The following is a 21037-nucleotide window of genomic DNA, read 5'->3' on the forward strand; positions in this document are numbered from 1 at the left end:
ATTTTCTGACCTTCCTTTAACAGAATAACAATAGGTATAATACCATGCCTGCACTGACTGCCAAACTGTCCACTAGCAATGAAATTATGACTGCTGCCTACTTCCATCAGGTCAAACTCTCTCTCTCTCTCTCATGCATGCACACACAGATCACAATACTGCAGGAGATATAGAAGGGTATGGGACATCTCTCACACTAACACAAGCCCTTTCATTCAGTGAGAGTTTACTCTTGGTCGACAGAAGGAGTGGTATTGATGTCATTTTTCATATGTTATGAAAAATGAGAAACAGAAATTTCCTTAAGTATTTCCTTGGATGTGTGTGTGCGTGTGTGTGTGTGTGTGCGTGTGTGTGCATGTTTGACCACACTTTGAGAGCTGAGCTGGAAGAGCATAAGCACATTTGTACAAGCACATTTGACACAGGTCATTTTAAATAGATTTTTTCCAGATTGTAATGTTATTATTTATGAGTAGTGCTTTTCTGGACAGAATGAAACCTCCTCGTCTCTGTAACATCATACCATCCCTTTAGATAATTTGCCCCCTAGAGGACACACAACAGAAGTACCATAGTCTTAAAGCTTCTGGAACAAACCAGTTATTCTGAGCAATACACACTGAATGTTTTTCCTTTCAGACACATGACATAGATTTGCTGAATCTGAACATCAACTACCCAGCTACCGAAAATGTTGAAAATTTGGGAGCAGTAGAACTGTCATATTGATTTCCAGGACCACCTAGTTCTTTCTCCTTAACAAAAGATATCCCACAAATAGAGTTATCAGGCACTCCTCTGAGAATCCATGAAGGTCAAAAGATTATATTTATCCAGTATCAAAATCTTCAGTTGAGATTTAAAATTAACTGAAATGAACTGCATAATTTGATTCACTATAACTGTTGATCTAGCATGTAATTTGTTATTTAAATGTATCTGAGTTTTTACTTGAGCACATCATAAATACATAGCTTATATTGGTAGGATTCTAATACTGCTTCTAATATTGTTCCAGTCAGTAATTTCCCTGTAAATGCAGGGTTAATGTTGGTTAAATGCAGGGTATTTTAAGAGTACAGAATCAGACCAAACAATAATTCTATATCAAACCCCTCTTATTCCATATATAAACAGTCTCTGTTGGACTTTATGAAGCCTGCATTCAATTTTCTCCATTGTAAGAGAACCCTAAGGATAAAGGGTGGGTCTCAGTGGCATTACCTCACTTAGTCGCTTGCATTCCTAGCAATTACTGGGGCCTCCAATCAGCAAGGGCAGCCAAGGCCACCGAGGAATATTGTGCGTATTCAATAAAACACACAAGAAGCCTTTTTAAAGGTGCAAATTAGCCTTCTTAATAACAGTAATTTATAAATGTATATTGAAACTACAATGCTCAATCTAACAATATCAGTCCTTAACAATATCAAAATCTAGATGGATTCTTAATAAATATAATTCAATAATAGAACACGTGTAACTATGAAAGTCCTTTTGTTGCCGTATATACACCAAAGAATTACATTATGAGCCTGAATCTGTGTAAGATTTGTAAAAAATAAAATCGATGAGTCCAGGGTTTGCATAGTATTGACAAGCAGCATATGAACTGACCCAAAGGTTGTTTTTTTAACTAAGGGATCAAAATATTGTCTTGGCCCCAATATGTGCTATTTTGTTTAGAAACGTTACTGTAAGTGAAAGCATTACTTTTAAAGCAGTTTTCTTCAACGTGGAAATATTTTTCTTTGTGCGTAACACAGCCTCGGTCTTTTCCTAGTGTTTATTTTGCCGCAAGTGAAGTTCCCTAACAGCTTTCATTTTCCTGCCGGCGTATTTCCTCGTCTGGTGCGGGTGGGGGTAGCTACAGCACTCTTCAGATCTGTGGGCTTTGCCTAAACATCTCACTTGCGTGCGTGCGTAACTTTTAGACAGGGGCACTTGGATGCTGCAGGGAGTGCTCTCGTGCCTCGTCTTTCAATTTGTCTCCAGGGCACTATTGATGTTTAAAACGGTTTACCAACGTAAATTACCCTGTTGGAATTACGAACACGGATCTACACATAAAATAAGAAATCAGCGCCCACAATCGCGACTGGTTCTTCCGTGGCCGTGGAGGGGATATCAACCTGCTGATCTACAGCAGCGGTAGGTTTCGGCTGCTGCAATTTTGAAGCAGTCAGCGATTTTATACCAGCGTGACAAAGGAGTACTATAATTATGTGAATAAAAAAGTTTCTTTAAACTTTTCAGACGGTCTGAGCAGTTCAGTTCTCAACACAAAACAGGGGATCTGTGGACAGTTCACGGTCAACACCATTTTTTTAAAACAAGACCTCCATTTGGGATTTACAGTTAACAGGCGGCTGCCAAGGTGAACAGCAGAGAATTCCCAATGCTATTGTCAGTGCTTTTTGTGATAACGCTGCTAAGCAGTTGCCATCACGGCTCAGAGGCCCAGGCCGTATCAATAAAAACGCTACGATCTTCAAACATAAGGCGTGATGGTAAGTTAGTCGCTATATTATTGCATTTTCACGAAGTGTACACATGCGCAACCTTCCAGTCCTAGTCGTAATTTATTGTCGAAATGTTTTCTAACTGGTAATAACTTTTTGCTACTATATAGCGACTCCTGTTGGGAAAATGACCGGTGTCACATGAATTCATGCTTCTGGTTATGTTTTTTCAATACTGACGCAGGTTCAATTAAGTGACAGTTAATGTAGAGGAAAACATAGCTGAATTGTAATACCATGCAATGGTTTTTGTTCTTTTACTATATGATGTAAAACATTTTATTTTTACGTGGGCAAATGTTGCATTATTTCCACCCTAGATCATTTAAATCTATAGTTATGGTATGTACATACAAGGTGTAACCTCTATAATTTCCGTGTAGTGGATTTGTTTTGGAGTGGTGACAAATACAGGATTTAAGAGATAAAAAGGAACGGCCAAAAATTAAGCGGACCGTGTTCAAAGAGGCCATTTCGTTTTGACTACTGTGTGCATACAATCCACACAATGGAAACTTTAGACGACTGAAAAAAGGACAAGCGCAGCACATTTGACACCACACTAGTGGTACATACTTCCTTTTAAATCAGTCCCCTTTCTCGAAGATAATACTTGTGCAAAAAGCATTCTTGGTTGTTTTCGAGAAATAAAATAATTAAATAATAAAATTCTCTCGAGGATACACGCAGTGCGGATTTATCAATGTCGCCGGACTGGTGACTACACGTAACCGACCTCCAGATTTGGCAATGCTGTTCACGTAGCAGCAGTTGCTATTTGTCTGATTTTGAGGGCTTCTGAATTGTCTTTAACAAAGGCCGACTGAGTTGTTAGTGGAACGCGCGTATTATGATCCAAGCAGCTTGCACACTCCTTATCTCCTTGTCTAGCTGTGACAATTAGAATAGTCTCAAAGCACTCCGACTGCACGAGTGCTTTTTCCTTCCCTTTCCCTTGTTCAGATTGGGTTTTTGCTCTGAAGGCCTATAGCTACTAACCGCTACTTTACTAGAATGATATTCATCAATCGGCAACAGCCTTTGGCCTCACCAAGTACTACTCTGTTACTGCAATGATTAAATTTTCGTGTCTAATCATCAAGATTACATAAACGTGCATATAACTTTCTTGACGCTGCTACGACACTCTCATTTCCATCCAATGTAAAAATAAATAAATAAATAATAATAATAAACTCACTTGGGTTCATTAATGAAGAATTGCATCTAACCCTGTATCTAAAAATTAATTTTGCCAATTAACTTTTAAGTCTGAAATGCATGACTGTACATTGCCATGGCAGTGCTTATGAAAAAGAAACCTTCAGCAAAAGAAGAAATTAAATTCATCCAACTACAGGAATAATCATTCCTTAAACCCCACAAAATGGTTCCTTACTTCTTCAATGTAATTTGGTGTACAGTGTTATTGAGCTACCATCGCAAGTTGTAGGTTTGCCCTCAGGCAGGAAAATCAGCTAATACAGAAGTTACCTCAGACATCTGTCTGAGCAGCTACAGGCCCATTTTTGGCAGTAGAGGATGTAAATACAGTCCTGACTGTTACACTTCTGGCTCTGCAAACAAGTCTGCTGCTGGCTGTTGCAAAAGCCATAATGAATATCATGTAACAGGGGAATAGGTCTGTTACCACTTGACTGATCTCAGCTACAGCATTAGGACCCATACAAACTGAAGATCACTACAATGCTCTCATCTGAAGAATACAAGAGCAGTCATGGCCTAGGTGTGGGGACAGGTAATTCATAGCTGGAACGCATCGGTTTACCATGGTTGAAGGCCAGTGTTTTAGTCAGTCTTAAAAGATTTTAAAAGGATTATCAATTGTAATAATTGTAAGGTGCTTCCACCTGGTGGAATTAAATTCCAGGGTCCACATTTCAGTATTTTTTCTGTAGTCTTAGTATGGTTTTGTAGGTTCTTAGTATGCCCAGCATGCTTCCGAAGGTCAGTGACAGTGAACAGTGTCCCCACTCAGTATCCTATCTGCAGGGTCCCACTTGGCCTCTCTGCTCAATGCAGGCTCACTGAGGTTCTGAGCTACTGTCCCTTCTTCTCCTGCCCCGAGGGACATCCTGTCAGTTGTGTAAATAGAGGTTCTCTCCAGTGAGGATGCAGTGCAGTCATGTCAGCCGGATAGTTAAACTTCGGCTGCAGAGGTGTATGAGAAATATGACAAGGGCCAGTACTGTAATGGTCTCTGCACTTGGTGTGTGTGTGTGTGTGTGTGTGTTACAGGAATAAAGGGATTGATGATGTTTTTTTGTGAAAGGCTGGGGTTGTCTTATCTGTGTTTAACCTGCTCTCCCTTGGCAGGTGGACCTGTAACAGTATGCGTAGTTCACCAAGAGGTATTCTGTATGTTTGTTTAACCTTTGTTGGCACACAGCTCAGCAGTGCACAAGCTCAACAGATTTCCACTACAAAGAAACCTTTCATTCTCTGAAATGAGACCTACCAACCTACATAAATAACTGCAGAGCTTGCCCCCCTCCCCCCCCCCCCCCACACACACACACATTGGCAGAATCCACACAAACCCGATTATTGTATCTACAGGCCAGACTACTCTTCTGTGCTGCCAGTTCTGCTGTCAAGCCTAATAGCAATGACCTCTGAACCAGGATGAATTAAACCTTACACAATTACAGTACATAAAAATAGCTATAGTCAGCTCCACCAGGAACACAAATCTTGGAAAGATGGTGGCCTTATCACCCTGAAACGCCAAGCACCCCCCCCCCACCCCCACCCCACACATACACACCCACAGATCTGAAATCTTACACTCTGAAACAGGGATAAAGAAGACTGTGTTTGCCCTTTCACAGTGGGCTTGTCTTACTGTAAACATGAATGGAAAACATTAAGCCAGTACAAAGCCGAGCTATCATCTTGACTGACAGGCCCTTTGTGGACAGCATTGTTATGAGGAGAGAAAGTCTTTGCAGATCCTGAATATTGACTGGGTGTTTGGTGGGGCGGGGTGATGGGGACTGGAGTGCCAATCAGATCCAGTTGCCAAATCATTTTCTTATGGTTCATCTATTTCTTTTTATAAGGAGAGCAGACAGTCCACCATAATTTTTTTTTGTTTTTGTTTTTTCTTTATTCAGGCAGGGATAAAGTAGACTAACAGATAGAGAAGGGATCACAGCTCAGAAAGTGCCTTGGCAGGAGCCTCTTATGTGGCTTCAGTCGGTCGCCCTATGGACTAGGCTACACATCTCGCCTTTATCTAATTCTTTATTGCGCTCCTCTAAAATAATACATCTAATAGAGCTGCTAGTCAGTGTATGCTTTTTGAACAGTTATTGTATCGAGGTCAGATTTTTCACAGCTATGATTCTTGAAGTGTACGTAATGATTTTTTCCTTTTGAAAAGTGTGGATTTTAGTGGGTTGGGAGGGCAAACTACCATGCTGAGAGCCCAAAGTGTTGACTGACTTTTAACTGACTTTAAATTAAGTGTGTTGTTATTATTGATCTGCTGACTCAAGTGATATCTGATATCCTCTTGGCACAGAAATGGTCCATGTTGTTCATCATTAGCATTTCACAAGAGTTTCAACTGACTACCAAGGCATTTCTGCAGTTTATTATGTTCAGAAAATAATATTTAAGGAAAATACACCCATTAAACGAAAGCTTTTAAACCCCCCTAGCGCACTATAAACCGAGAGGATGTAGTTAGTACAGTCAATTTACTGGGACCAATGGCCAGAGGTGTAATACTTATTGATCTCTGGGATTTCTGTGGTAAAGTACAATGCGTATGGCTGGACCAACAAAATAAATTCAAACTACATTAAATATTACTGGCAGAACATGAGACAGCAACATAAGAACATCTTGGTAATTGGACAGTTCGCTGTGAAATTACAGAAATCTTAATTTAAATCCATCATCTTCCACAGCTGTGCCTGACTGTGTAGTGACAAACCCAGTGGTTTTCTTCATGAGGAGTTTGCTTTCACACCCCTCAGTATAGAATTTTCCTGAAATGTTGTTTCAATAAACGAGACAACGGCAGGCTTCACCCAGCCAGCAGAGCGCAGCCTTCCTGGTTAAATTCATGCCTTAGGCAATATGTGTCCCCTGAGATCTAAGCTGGGCCCATCACCTGCTGGCATTCTTCTCTTCGATCCACGCTGTGAATGGGCTACATAACCAGCAGCTGGTTCCTATGACAGTAGCCCAGCAGTGGATGGGTTCTCCTCAAGTTTTCAAACTGGCTCGTGAGCCACAGCTTTGGCCTCATTCCCAATGAGCATCTCTGAGGACCTCAGGGCTACAAAACGGCCTAGCTGGCCACCAGTCGACTGCATGGCATTCATGCAGCCCCTTCCCTCCAGGCCTATGAACAAATAGTACACAACTGCTAGCATGATCCAGGTAGCACAGGGGTGGTCAAAAATGCTCTAGTAATATCTCAGGGAGCTTCTGGTTACATCACTAGTGCAGCTTCCTCTCAGAGAGGACATAAGGTGACACAAAAAATATCTACTGCACAGGGATTGCAAAGCACAGTAGTCAACATTGCAAAGTCCACGGGCCCCCTACAAGAAGTAATATGTGCTTAACGGCATACATGCATACAAGTATTTGCATCTTGTGTTGGTGGACCTCCTAGGGTGTCCCTGCAGTCATTTCAGTTTGAATTGCCCATGAGAGGCTTGATCTCCACATGGGGACTGCTTTTTCTCAGGAGAGATGAGGAACAGCACTGATGCCCCTGAATTACAGCTCAGAGCAGCAGGAAAGGAAATTAAACCATGTGGAAAGAGGCGACAAAACAGGAATTGTTTCCCCCAGTAGGGAAACTGGAACAATGCAAAAATGCATCACGTGCAGAGCTAACCAAACAGATAGCATTACATAATAGTGCTTTGGATTAATTTTCTTGTTTTCACTCTTCATTTTGAGCTAGTTATATACCCCATAAGCAAATTTAGAGTGGAATTGGTGTCACCCATACGACTCATCATTCATACTGAAATAAAACTTCTGGAAGGGAAAGTTTTATTTGCTTGTTTGTGGTTTAGTAATATAGGTTACCTAATCCAGCATGTCCAGTCCTAGCCATATAACAAGGCTTTTCCGTAGCTGCGGTGAGCTCTATTTATAGGGCACCACTCTTGGCAGCAGCAAAGTCCTGTGTAAACAGTCATCGGTGTCAGCGTGTTCTAGGGGTCCAGCGTTGGCCTAGCTCGACGCGCGGCCGGCTGCCTGTGTTCGGCTCTCATTGTTTAATGTACTGTGTGAGAGCAGGCCCTCATCCTTGGCTGATATCCCAGATGGTTATTTAGCCTCACAGATTGAGGCTGTTCTACTCCTTTTCGGAAGGAAGTTGATTGCTCTGTGGATGGAGCACACAGTAATTGGTCTGAGCCACAGTTTGACTGCACTGTGGTTTGGTTTTATGGTCCTGCTCTTTTCAAGCAATGCATTTGTCTTTTATTTTCACATGCTAGAAATACAAAAGCAAATATGTGTCTGACTAAATTTATTGTTTTGAAGCTATATGCTGAATTTATGTCAATCCTCATGCTTTTAGGGAACCAAATAACAGTCAGGTGTACTAGTATGTAGTTGCAAGTTACTGAACGGGAAACTATTACTGTCTAATTGCAATAGATCTGTCACTTCTCAGACAACTCAGTGACAACTTAAGGGTTGTTTTGAAACTGATTTATCATTGTTGTCAGAAAAATCCTTTCTTTGAAATTGTTTCAATCCATCATGTTAAATTTACAAAGAAAATACCAGGGTGCAAAAATGGAGCCTCTTCACTAGTCCTGGGGTGATTTGGGACCATGTGAGAGGTCCACAGCATGCCTGCTTCTGAGTGACTCCTTCAACCAAAACACTGAGCTCTCAGATATAAAGGTGCCATTTCTCATCTTCAGGAATTGTAACTTTTTGATCCTGTGTGCAGCTGTCAGGACATACTGTGCTTGAACAGAGCAGTGGCCAGTGGTGGTACGGGGTGGGTCACCACTGCCCCCCTCACTGAGTTTTCAGTCTCGTGAGACCACTGAGTCTTGTCCTAGCCCATGACCCTCAAAGACTGCAAGGATTTCAAGGGAAAAGAATAAAATGGCTATTTGGAAACACAACAGTCTGCTGTCATATTGTGTTACTGAGAAGGGACAGGTGCGTTTGTGCCCTCATGTCTAAATTTGTTTTCTCTGCACAAAGAAAAATCCTGTCTTTTCAGAGCCATCTCATCTCAAGGCTTTAAACAAAATCGAATTTGGATAGAAAAACAGGGCTCTTTTGTATAATATGATATACTTTTTTTTCCCTGTTTTTTATTTTTTATGAGTATTTTGAACCCAAATAACCAATACCTCTCAGGACACAGGCAGGATTTAAAGTAAACTCCTCAAAGTGACAGAGAAGAATAACGTTGGTGTTGTGAAGTGGCATTCCCTGATTTGGTATGTGCAGAAAAAGTGACCTCACAACTACCAATTCATCAGCCAACAGGAAAGTGCATTTCTACCTCATTTGTCTCTCCATTGTAAGTGACAGAGCTGGTAGACTGCATCTAATTGTGCTTCATAGGAATCACTTCATATGTTCACATTTCTTCTCCTATTTTATCCAGAGCTCGGGCGAGCAGACTACAATTGTTCTGTTGGAAATGGGTGGGCCCACACAAGCGGACCCAGTGCGGTCTTGCGTGGATAATAAAACAGTCACCATGTCAACAAGTTCCAGCGAAGGAGTACTTATCATCACTTGGACTTTAATGAGGAGGGCGCCTAAGATAAGATTTCTTTCCCTGTGATTATCTCTCGACCGCTGACCGCTCTCCAAACCACGCCCGCGCACAGGTGGCTCGCACAGTTGCTAACTGTTACAGGGCGGCGTTTACAAAAACCGGCCCCCCTCCCATAACACCCTGTGGCAGAGGAAATTCCAAGGGCCTGCCTCTCGGTGGTCTGTTAGGGAGTGCCAGAGCTCACCCCTCACATGACGCTCCATTCGCACGCTGGGATGAGGCCTCTTGGCACATGCACGGGTGGGAGAGTCTGAACTGAGTAATGGAAAAGAGCAGGAAATATGGTGACTTTGGGTGTAGGCAGAGGTTTGAGACTGCCAGGGAATGACTCAGGGTCACACAGCTGATACATCAAACGACTCCTCTAATCCATAACAGTAATAACAACACCACGGTGGTCATTCTCTTCATGAAGTCACAAACTGAGTATTCACTCATTGCTCACCATCATTGCCCAGAATGAGGTCCATCTGAGATTTTGTTTAGCTATTGTACAGTAGAAGCTGGAAAATAACTTACTCTTTACTGTAATAAACTGAATGCTTAGGAATTTGCCAATATCGTGTGGGGAGCCTTCAGGCGACAGCCTTATCTGTGTGTACTTCCTAAGCCTGGCTCAATGCTGTCCTAAAACCTTGAGAGAAATGAGCTGATGTGCTTTTCCCTGTGCGTGGAACGAGAGAAAGTGCTGATGGCTGTAGTTGGCTGTGGATGCAGACCTTGTTTGGAGATGCTGACTAGTCACTGCTGTTGGCTTTGGCAGCTTTAGGATTAGACAGCAAAAATAAAGGAGGGGGAAAATACCCTCTGGGCAAAGAGCATTTTATTCCTTCAGGAGGGGGGCACCAACATTACTGCTCACATCGAAAACGTGAGTAGAAGACTAGAGCAGACCCTCCACAGCTCTCTATTGTTTCAGCACAGCACAGAGTTGAGATGTGATGTTGTGAACAGAGGCATCAGGTTACAGCTTCATCACTGTTGGCTACCTTGAGAGACGGTCCCTCTGGCAGGCCGAAAGGCGCCACTCTTGGACATTCAGCAGCAAGCAGAAGTGACTCAGCTTTGCTAAATGATCGCACTCTATTTTTACCAGCAACATTCTAGCACGGGATTTGTCCCTGCAAAACTGAAGAAGACTTGACATAGGGGTAAAAAATATGAGAGTGGATTAAAAGCAAATCACTACCTAAGGGCAGGCGTACATTATAGTTGCAGGCCAATAGTTTTTTTCTGATTGGGACCAAATCGTAAGAAAAACATTAGGTCATGAAGTTGCAAGGTATGCGATACTATTCAGAATTGATCCAACTGACTTATGGGCTCGCAATTGTTTTTTGACATGTCAAAAACATTTGGGCACAATTGGCGTGAATTTGAATTTTGACAGGTCATGCGAGCCGATTCTGTTTCAGTTCTCATTGACCAATCAGGAGGTGGCTGTGCATGTCATTTTGCCCGCTCTGCTTTGCTGACAGTAACGTCATCTGATCTGGTTGGGGGCTTGTATAGTCTATGCTATCATTCGAACTGTTGTCACAATCGGAACCTCGTTAAGTATGAGAGGGCATCCAATCTCCCAACGTCATAACCCGTGAGAAAACCATATAATGTATGCCTGCCTTAGTGAGATCTAATGGCATTTATTTTAACATGAAACTCCGGCTTGCGACATGACGTGAGATCTCATTTAAGATGTCTAAAAACGTAAACTTTGTTCCAGGGGAAGGTGATGCAGGAGAGATAGGAAGGGGAGCCCCAATAAACCCTGCACACAGTCTCATGCTTATTCCCAACTGAAAATGCAAACATAATACCGTGTTTTTCATTTTAAAAGGGAGATTTTTATGCATGATTTGAAATTGAATGATATGAGATGTAGCATGCTCAGACGGTCAGAGCAACGCAGCAGAAGTGGAGCAGCAGGTTAGCTTTACCACAACCAGGGCTGTCATGGCAGTCAAGCCAACTGCACCGGAGAAAGTGCCATGGCAACCATCATTTTTCAGAATTTCCTGTGAGAGTCAAAAACAAGTTCCTCTTTGATATGAATCATAAAAGTTTCTTCTGCTAATGTGTGAACACAGTGTAAAATAAATTTCCTAACTGATCCTATTTGTAAGACTCTGTGCTTTGTCTGAAATCTAGAGCGTAGAATTGAAAGCATCCATCTTCAGATTTTAGATATCAAGCTTTAGAATATTCAAGTCCCTTATCGGTGAATTGTTTTGTATTCTGTGTATTTTAGTTTTAACAGGTTTAAAATTTCAGGTGTTTAAACAGTTGTATACCAAGCAGACACAACAAAGAACTGTTAGTAATTTTTAAACAAAAGTATCAGATAAGACTACAGAATTCAAAGCTCTGTAAATATTTGAAGAACAAATTAAATCAACACAGTCTAAAGACATCCCAAGCAGTGTGCTACATCACATTGCCGTATCAAAGCACCAGCACAAATTTCCAACTGCTTTGGAGAGTATCATTAAATACAGAAAAGTAGTACTGTCCATCCTGATAAACCATACACCTTTTTGCATAAACTGCCTCCAGTGTAGACTACACATTACACTCCAGTTATGTTGGATTGTATGTGGCCATGGTGAAAGCAGACTTGAGCCAGTACTTGTTAATTATAACTTATGCTATAATTGTTATTAATTTTTATCAGTTTGAGATAGTAATAATGGACTTAACACTTAAAAAGGAGTCCCACCATTCTTGCCGTACTGAAGTCACTGTCCCCATTAAATTATATCATCTTAAAATAGGGCAGTTTATTCACATCAGGGAGATCAGGGAAAAGACTGATAAGGCTGCAAATATCCTGGATAAGCACCAGAATGGAAGACCTTGAGTGGGAAACACAGTCATAAAACATGCCACTTGTTTTCAAGTCGTAGAGTATTGTTGTATAACGTTATTGACGTTGTTTTGCACATGTGCACACTGCTCAGTTCCGTTGAATCTGAACTAGGCATGTGCACACACCCCCCCATAACACAGACAGTTTTGAGGCTTGAGGTCCTTGTTTCCTATCGTATTGCTGCTCTGACGTGAAAAACAAAAACATCCAGCTTGGGTAATGATAAAACAGTCAGTGTTCTCGTCACTGAAATAGTATTTCGACATTTTCAACAAGCGATGTTATTACAATAGATATTTACTCTGGATGCCTTGCCGCATGGGTGCATGAGCTGTTCACCACATGTGGGTATGGTTTGGCAGTAAAAAAAAAAAGTAAATGCTGTTTACACAGTAGATTTGTGTTTTTCGAGTGAATGCAGAATCATTTCTGAAACTGATCCACTGTTGTGAATGAAGTGCTCCTATTTGTGGCCTACATCCTCTCAATAGAAGAGCAGAACTACTGATGATCTTTTGAAGCCGGCTTTGGTGTGGTTAAATCTCTCTTATGTCATAGCCAGTTGTTGCACATAAATCATATTTTATGAAAACAGATTACCTGCTTAAAATGGTTTTCCTTGGAGATGTTTGCTAATTATAATTAAAAGGGCTTTATATCAAAGGTTACAATGTTTCTGTGCACCAAGGACACAGGCGTATCAGGGGTGTCATATCAGTGTCTGAGGCTGTGAAGAAGGCTCAGGTGGGTTCAGCACCAAGGAGCTATTTTCAGTATAGTCTTCCTTCCCATCAGAGTTAATGTTATCCCTCCCCCCCATACATACATACACACACACGCACGCACATGTCCACGCACACGCACATACCCACTTGCACTAACTTGTAAATATAAACACACGGCTGGAACATGACTTTCTCTATGAACTATATTTGGCTTCCCAGTGGAACCCCCTCCTTCCGCCCAGAACTGCTTGAGTGGCACTGTACTGGTATACACGGTGTCACAATCACAGTGAACCTTGGTTTGGGGTCTGTGTCAGTTGAGGACAGGCTTTTTGGTCTCAGCTTGCTTGTCATTTTTTGGCCAATACAAAATTGATGGATCCACCCTGCCCCTTCATCACTTAACCTGAAAATGACAGCCATCAATTTAAGCCAATTACAGTCTGTCCCAGAGCACTGTGATTAATGGCCTACCTTGTGTATTGATTTGGTGTGTCTGGATCAGTATTTTGGATGACCATACACAGCATAAACATCCACTTATCACTGCAGCTTTTGTGGAAAATACAAAATATTGATGTAACCCACAATGCTGATCTAACCTTTTAAGCAACCGGCCTATTTTTCATTTTTTGTTTAATTTTATTTGTTTGTTCACAAATCAAGTCATGATGGATCAGGTCTGAGCGTCCATTGTCCATTGCCTCATTGAACAACAGTCAATACATCTGTGTCAGAAATTCACCTTGGTGAAAATGAATCATAACTGAACGTGCAGATCAATTGGGCGATGGATGGGGGGGGGGGGGGGGGGGGGGGGGTCATGACACATTCCAAACATAATCAGAATTCTCAGTCAGTACCCCAGACAGTTTGGGGTTCAGATCTCTGGAGAGGACAACTGTTGCTGTCCATTGGAGTAAGGTGAAAGGACAGTAGTTCAGCCTGGCTACACAAATAGAAAATGTCATGTACTGAAACCAACGCCACAGATGATTGGTATAGAGATAGAGAACAGGATGGTCTGCCATCATATAGTTGTCATCAGCTTTCTGCCAAAAGGAGTAAGAAATGATAAACCTAAGGCTGATGCTAGCCTCCCCCTGGGGGAGAATAAAAAAATGGACAGACATGACAGCACAGACAAGGCAGGAAGTGCGTGTGCATAGATCTGAAATAACAGTATTTAGGTCTACCCAATTCCTGAAGATTCCTAACCATAAGGTAACATTTTGAAGGACATATTATTAACAACCAACACAAACCTCTTGAATATCATATTACCAAATGACGCAGCTTTGCTTGTAAAAGGTAAATCTTGGTCTGACTTTCCGGAGTTCACGTCCCACTGAATACATTATTGATCTGGATGCTGTAGACCATTGTGGGCTGCAGTATGGAGCTTGGTGATATATGTTGTATGAGTGTACACACTGACATTGCTCTGAGGTTAGGTAGGGACAAGACTTCCCCAACCCATCTCCTCTCCCCTTTCCACTCTGTTTACTCTGCACTTTTCCTGGGAATTTGTTTCCCGTTTAGTTAATTAAAGCAGATGGATGGCGCTGTCAGGAACTGAAGTCCTGTTGCCCCCTGACAATGATGCAGTCCCGCCCCCTTGGGTGGGCGGAGTTGACATTGACAGCTTAGGCGGTGTTAAGACAAACCAAATCAGAGTAACAGTGATGTAATCATTTAAATGGCTTTTACCATTTCTGCAAAGACAGGTGGTGGTTTTAAGTTAATATGTGTGAAAAATTCATTGGTAACGTATGCTGCAGTCTCATTAAAAAGCTGGTTTACACCTACTGCAAGTTCAGTAAGGTTTAGCTATACAGTTTTTTTTCATGGTTTAAAGTTTGAAAATATATTTTCACCTCTCCTCTTTTTTTTTTTTTTTACATAAAAATGATTCAGTGCACCATGTTAAGAAATAGAACGTAAGTTTCAAATTTTAATAATGGTATCCGTCACGATTGCATTTTCATATGAACCATTTTTGAACTCGTAATGCTGCATCAAGCACAAATGTGGGTGTATGTAGGTGGGAGCTAAAAGCAAAAATACACATGACTATGTGAAATATGTAAATGTGCTAAACTTCATTACCACAAGACAGCTGTCTTGTCTTTATGCTTAAGTGTATAATTTGCTTAAAGAGAATGATGATTTTTTTTTTTACATGTATACTATTGTTGCCCAGATATAATGAAATAGTAAAAAATAATCAATGTGTCTAAAGAGTTTTTTGGTAGTTTCACTTTACTTAAAATTCTATACAGTTTGGAACAGGTTTCCATGCTTCTGAAACTACCAGAAGATATTTTCGTTGTCACACCTGTATTACAAATTCTTTTTTCTGTATTTTTTATGTTCATATGACCTATATATTTTTTTTAGAAATGCACACATTGGTCATCATCAGTGGACAAACCGAAGAGTAAGATTATCAAAGTACTGAAGAGTAATTTAAGTTATACTGTAGCTACACTGATAGTGTTTACTTCTAAAATACACGTAGCCTCGTATGTCTATTTCAAAGCCTGAGAAAGTGCTTAAATGAATAATCGTCATGATATGCATTTACTAGACATCAAGACTTCATTGGTTTCAAAAAACCAAATGAGATTTTTAAATACTCTGAGACTGAAATTTCAGAAAACAAACATTAGGGTGTCACATCCACTGAATTAATTGCACCTTAGCCTCCCTCACAGTTTCTAAATAAAGTTAGCTCCTGCAGATTTGGCCTAAATGGGATAAGAGGGGAGGGAAAATACATGAAAGGTAAGATAAATTATAGGAATTAAAATAAGCAAAGCAGTTGATGCAATTTCAAAATGGGAATATGCAAAAAAATTCATTCAACGACGGTTAAGTTCCCATTTTCTCACAGCACAGTAAATATAGACAGCCAATCAAATATGGTGTGGGAGGTCCAGCAGTCCCAGCTTGCACCAGGAGCCCGAGTATGGACTCCACTCACATGAAAGTTGGTGCTTCTTAAGGCTGTCAATCTTGATTAGAAATGGACATCAACATATAAGTGAGGACATCAGATAATCCTGTGCATTACTTATGCGGGGAGTGGGTATGCTGGAGTTAATTGTACTTTCTTTAGACATACAGTATATGCAATTGATTCTTTAAAAAAGTCTGTTATTGCAGTTTACTGATGCTTTCTGAGGTTACAGAACACAGTTTGAAATATCTATGCCAACATCACTACCTCTCAATTTACCTGACATGGAGTTCAATGTGTACAGTGCTGTAACGCTGACAAAATTACACTATTTTGTAGTGACCCATGAAATGACACTGCTTGCTTTCTTACTGTACATTTGACTAGAACGTGTAGAACTAGAACGTCAGACAGAGGCATTTTCTCTGATTCAATGTACCAGTGGGGTGTGTTGAGAATGTATCACAGTCGCAATATGCGGGTGTAAAAAGCGTTGTGATGTATTCAGTTGTCAGTGTTTTGTGATTTCACAGCCCTAAATTTAAGGTTGTTAATAGCTCATGCAGTATATACTGATGCTAAAAGTATGAGGTAGATCTCAGTTACAAGTTACAGTCATAAGTCAAAGTTCCCATATAAAAAACTGTCACAGGTATTGTAATCAATAATGTATGTGTACAGTGTTTGTGTGTACGTGTGCATGTGAGTGTTTGCATGCTTCCATAAGTTTTGTAATGAACATTCAGGGCCTTGGGCTTTGTTCTCCAGTTGTCTTTGTTCTTTTTTTCTTCTTTCACTCTTGTTTTTGCTGTCAGCCACCCAGGAATAAGATGCAATAGAACATGAGATGCAATAAGTCATGGTTCACATGGTTTATTTAGCAGTTAAGAATGATCAAAGACTCTTCTGTTAATTTCACGCCCGTAGGATTTACACAAAATTTATAGTCAAATAATTAATTCTAGCACTGAATTTAAAGAAAACGGTCCGAGTGTAGACAAGTTTTTCCAACCGCTCTCAAATACTGAATCAGAGCTACACAATGACTGTTGTCACGGATGGTAGTTTTTTTTTTTTTTCCCACTGTAGAACTAAATCAGGGTGAACGTGTTTATTGGTAGCAACAGTGATATCATCAACACCAATACCACTGCTGCTCAAGGTAGCCTGCGAACGTGCATTTACAGGATTGAACTTGGCTTATTTTTAAATCCTGTTTGTGTGAAGGTTCTCGGCTCTTAAAAAAATTATTTGAGACTTGACCCAAAAAGTCTGAGAAAGTATGACTTAATATCATTCCCATGATGCAATAAGAAAAGGAACTGTCTATAGTTATACTGTACACCAGGGCTAGGGTAAATATGGTATCCTGGTAGAGTGAGAGGGAGTTCATTATTTTCCTATAACTAGCACAAATAAACCATGTAACACAAGGCTATGGAGTAGTGCAACACATCTCTGCAACTATTTTATTCATTTCTACTTCTGCATGTGATATAAGTAATATAGCCCAGTACTGGGGCCACTCGTGCTTTAATTGCTTGAGTTGCCATGGGACAGTGCACAGTTGGGATGTAGTGGGCCTGAGAGTCCCCACCTCACCTCTCAGTCTGGCTCTTGCCGCCTGCCTGCACCAGTGATGCAAAAAGAGAAGGCCTGTGGCACAGTAGCTGGTGGGCCGCAGAATGAAAATAAGCACTGGCTGGCTGCATGAGGACAAGCGTGCAAGTTTTGGGGAACTCAGGAAAAAATATAAAATGGAAATAGAATCTGTTAAAAAAACAAACGTTCTGCTTTGGAGGAAGCTATGCTAAGGGGCATAATTATCCTACCTCCTCACAGAAGCACACATCTGTGTTTCTCTGGATTTTTTGTTAATGGTAGGTCGACACTATGTGATCACCATACAACCGACTCTAATCTTTTGCCGGGTGCCTGCTAGTCCACCACTCAAAGACAAAGTCTCATTACTGCTTTGTTGCAATATGCCACAATTTACAACTACATAATGCAGTTTTTTGAAGTGGTTGATTGTTTTTTCTTGTTATTTTTTTAAAGTATTTGTATAGTTCAGGGGATTTATTGCAGCAAAATTACAAAAGGAAACTTTCCCCACAAGCACAATATTCAAAATACTATTGTATGAAAATTGTAGGAAGTGGGTCATTCCTGAACATCAATGTAAAGAAAATGGCTGCAGTCCCACTAGTTTCATATTTTATTGAAACTTACATCAGTGAACATTTCCCAAGCGACCACATAATGGACTTTTTCACTGCTTTTAAAATATTTCTAGTCCAAGGGGCTTTTAGTCAGGTCCATTTTATTGATATATGCTACATTCAATGGCAAGAGCCCACCCATGTTCCTCTGGGGAGTCTGTAATGGTAATGTTTTTCCCCTTGTTAAATATGTTAAAGTGAGCAAGTGGCAGATAGATGTTAACTGTCACTGGGCAGCAGACTCAACCAGTTAACTCTTTTTGCTATACTGATGCAATGCGTGTCCCTTGCACTGGTGGATGTGATATTTAATTGCTAGATTTGGCATGTTCTTTTTTTGGTACCCACACTGCATTTTGTGTTTGCACTGGAAATATGATATTATGCTCCTTTCCATTAAATTGTTGATATTATTCCTCTTTCTCTTGGGCAGATTAATGTCATTATGTATTAATTACACTTCAGTAGATTTGGTGCCCCTTTTAATTTATCAGTAGATATGGTAGCTTACTTAAAACTAATGCCAAATGCACTAAGTCACAGGTTTTGATATATATATTCAAACGACTGATGTCTGTTTAAAAGGTCTAATTACCATGGAACTCAGGTTTGAAAAGTTTGAGTCAGGACAAAGTGATGTGCTGACAGAATAATTATAAAGCTTGGGGCCAAAATAGCACTACATTGTTCAGAGGGAAGCCATGTTTACTGCTCTTTCTTTCTGTGAACTGACTGGAATGAGAGGTCATTATCTCGGTGAATCCCACAGTCTGGGATTTTAGTATGTGATGGGAATTATAAATACAGAGTCTTTGTATAAGTTCTGTGGATGCAGGTCTGAATATAATTTACTCATTTGGGGGGGAAAATCTTTATGTGAGATCATTCAGTATAGGAAATCGCTAAAGAGAGAATGAAACCAAGGAAGAATGAGCAAGGTATTTGTGAAACGGCAGCGATGAACTTGACCTCATCGACTCTGAGCATCCGCGGTGTTTGCCATGTGTCTGGCCACGGATTGGGTTCCAGCAGCGACGGGGAAACCACTGGTTCATAAATCCTTCAGCCGCTTGCCAAACTTACTGATCCCAGCGAATGGGATTCACGACCTCCATTGTGGACTGCGAGCCGGACAGTGGACAGCTGTCGATTTTCGGGAAACCCGACATGTAGCTGTTCGCCACAGTGCCTCCTCCAGCTCAAGCCTTCTGCAACACGGGAGGAACAGATGGAGTGGAGCGATTCAGACCCTGGGTGAGAGATGGAACTGGCACAGGAGATGGGGGAGGGGGAGGGAAGTGTGCGCGACTCAGCTGCCAAAACTTGGCTCAGGGGGGCAATGGAGTCCCGTGTTTTCCAGGTGTTTAGACCCAAGATTAAAGCAATGTCAGGACACAGGCTATCCTGCCAGTCCTTCTGTTTGGAAATGACCTGTTGGGGGAGGGCTGTGCAGGGAGGGTGTAGCACAGGAAGCCGTTCCTGGCTGATTTTGAAAAACAGAGCAGCAAAACATATGACAAGTGTTTAGGTCTGGCTGCTTATCTCTTCCCTGAGTGGTGAAGCACTAAAGCGGGCCCTTAATTGTTATGCAATGGGCTTTACCACCGTGTCATCATTGCAATACCAACACAAATGCTGCGGAGACAAGGCGGGTGCACTGGCCACTTTGAGACTGGACACGAATTAAATCGCCCTGAAGAGATTGGGGATTGTACAGCAGAGATGGCAACACTCTGAAGTTCTCTATTGCCAGTAGAAGACAAGGACAGGAACTCACAGAAAACACAGCAGAGGAACTCAATCGGCCATGTGTCAGTGAGGTTTATCTTAGTAACTCAACCACAATTAATATCCCCCGTTTTAGATCAGGCTGAAAGGGCTATGAATAAAAGACAGAAAGATTAAGTTGTTCTCCCTTCATAATGAAACTGTGGGCAAGTAGGGAACAAGTTTGATAGTGCCAACACTCTCTCTGAGGAAAGAATGAAATTGTGGGGAGGTACTCATAGGCCGGGTTTCAAGAACTGTCGTAAAGAAGCGTGTTATGGTCCTGTGAACATCATGGTCCAGAAGGGGTGAGAGAAGTCTCTTTTAATTAAGGGGGGGGGGATCAAAGAGATTAAAGATAACATTAAGACAGACTGGGCGCAGAAGGGAAAATACATTCACAACACTGGCCATGCAAAGCTGAGCTCAAAAAATGCAAAATCTCTTTGCCCAGCCAGGGATGAAAATAACCTCGGGAGCAGGACGTTCACATATACAGGAGTTGACCCATGGAGATTGAGGGGGCACAAGCCTGCTATTGTGAAGCGAGTTTGCTAAAACAATCAGGGCCCTTTGCAGCACCTGAACGTGTGAAGTGCTTGGATTGCTAGGATCAGAGAGTGCCGGCTAGAAGAAATGCATCGGAGCGGGGCTTGAGTATGGGGTGAGAACGCTGGACCCAAGGTTAAAACGATTGGGTGGGAAATGGCGCAAGCAGAGGCAATAACTTAATAGCAGCCCGGGGGAAACATTCATCTGTACAAATTGTTTACAGAATGTTTTACAGAATGTAACCTCAGCAAAGGACGTGTGCAAACAATCCAGTCGTGTGTTTCGACGGTGATCGGCAAAAGCGGACTTTTATCAGAATTCCTCCGCCCCCGATCCCGGAGCTGGAATGCTAAACTCCCTGAGGATGGTGCGAGAAAACCCGTCTGACTGACAGGAAGCCACACGTCAGGAAGAGTGTGAGCATCGCACGGGGCCGCCTCCCCCTTCCGCTGATATCCATATTCCGGCGCGGCTCTGACGGGTGATTGATGCACCTCGCAACGTGCCGTCTTGCGGTCGGGCGCGAGCCGAACGCCAGGGACAGCTGCTAAACAGAGACCCTTGGTCCCGCTGACAGGTGTGAGAACGCAAGGCTATTGGCCGACCC

The 21037-nt window shown here is 41.6% G+C and overlaps 1 protein-coding gene across 1 annotated transcript in view; it reads left to right on the plus strand.

Moving 5' to 3' along the window:
* Nucleotides 1-2078: 2078 nt before the first annotated feature.
* The window catches only part of pdgfd (platelet derived growth factor d), a gene marked incomplete at its 5' end in the record, with an annotated part of 44588 nt that continues 25629 nt past the window's right edge, over nucleotides 2079-21037 (plus strand). The window contains one exon of the mRNA XM_035385646.1: nucleotides 2079-2154. Within this exon, the coding sequence (XP_035241537.1) occupies nucleotides 2079-2154 (76 nt within the window). The remainder of the gene's footprint in view (nucleotides 2155-21037) is intronic.

This window comes from Anguilla anguilla, chromosome 12, assembly GCF_013347855.1.
Source record: "Anguilla anguilla isolate fAngAng1 chromosome 12, fAngAng1.pri, whole genome shotgun sequence".
Lineage (NCBI taxonomy): Eukaryota > Metazoa > Chordata > Actinopteri > Anguilliformes > Anguillidae > Anguilla > Anguilla anguilla.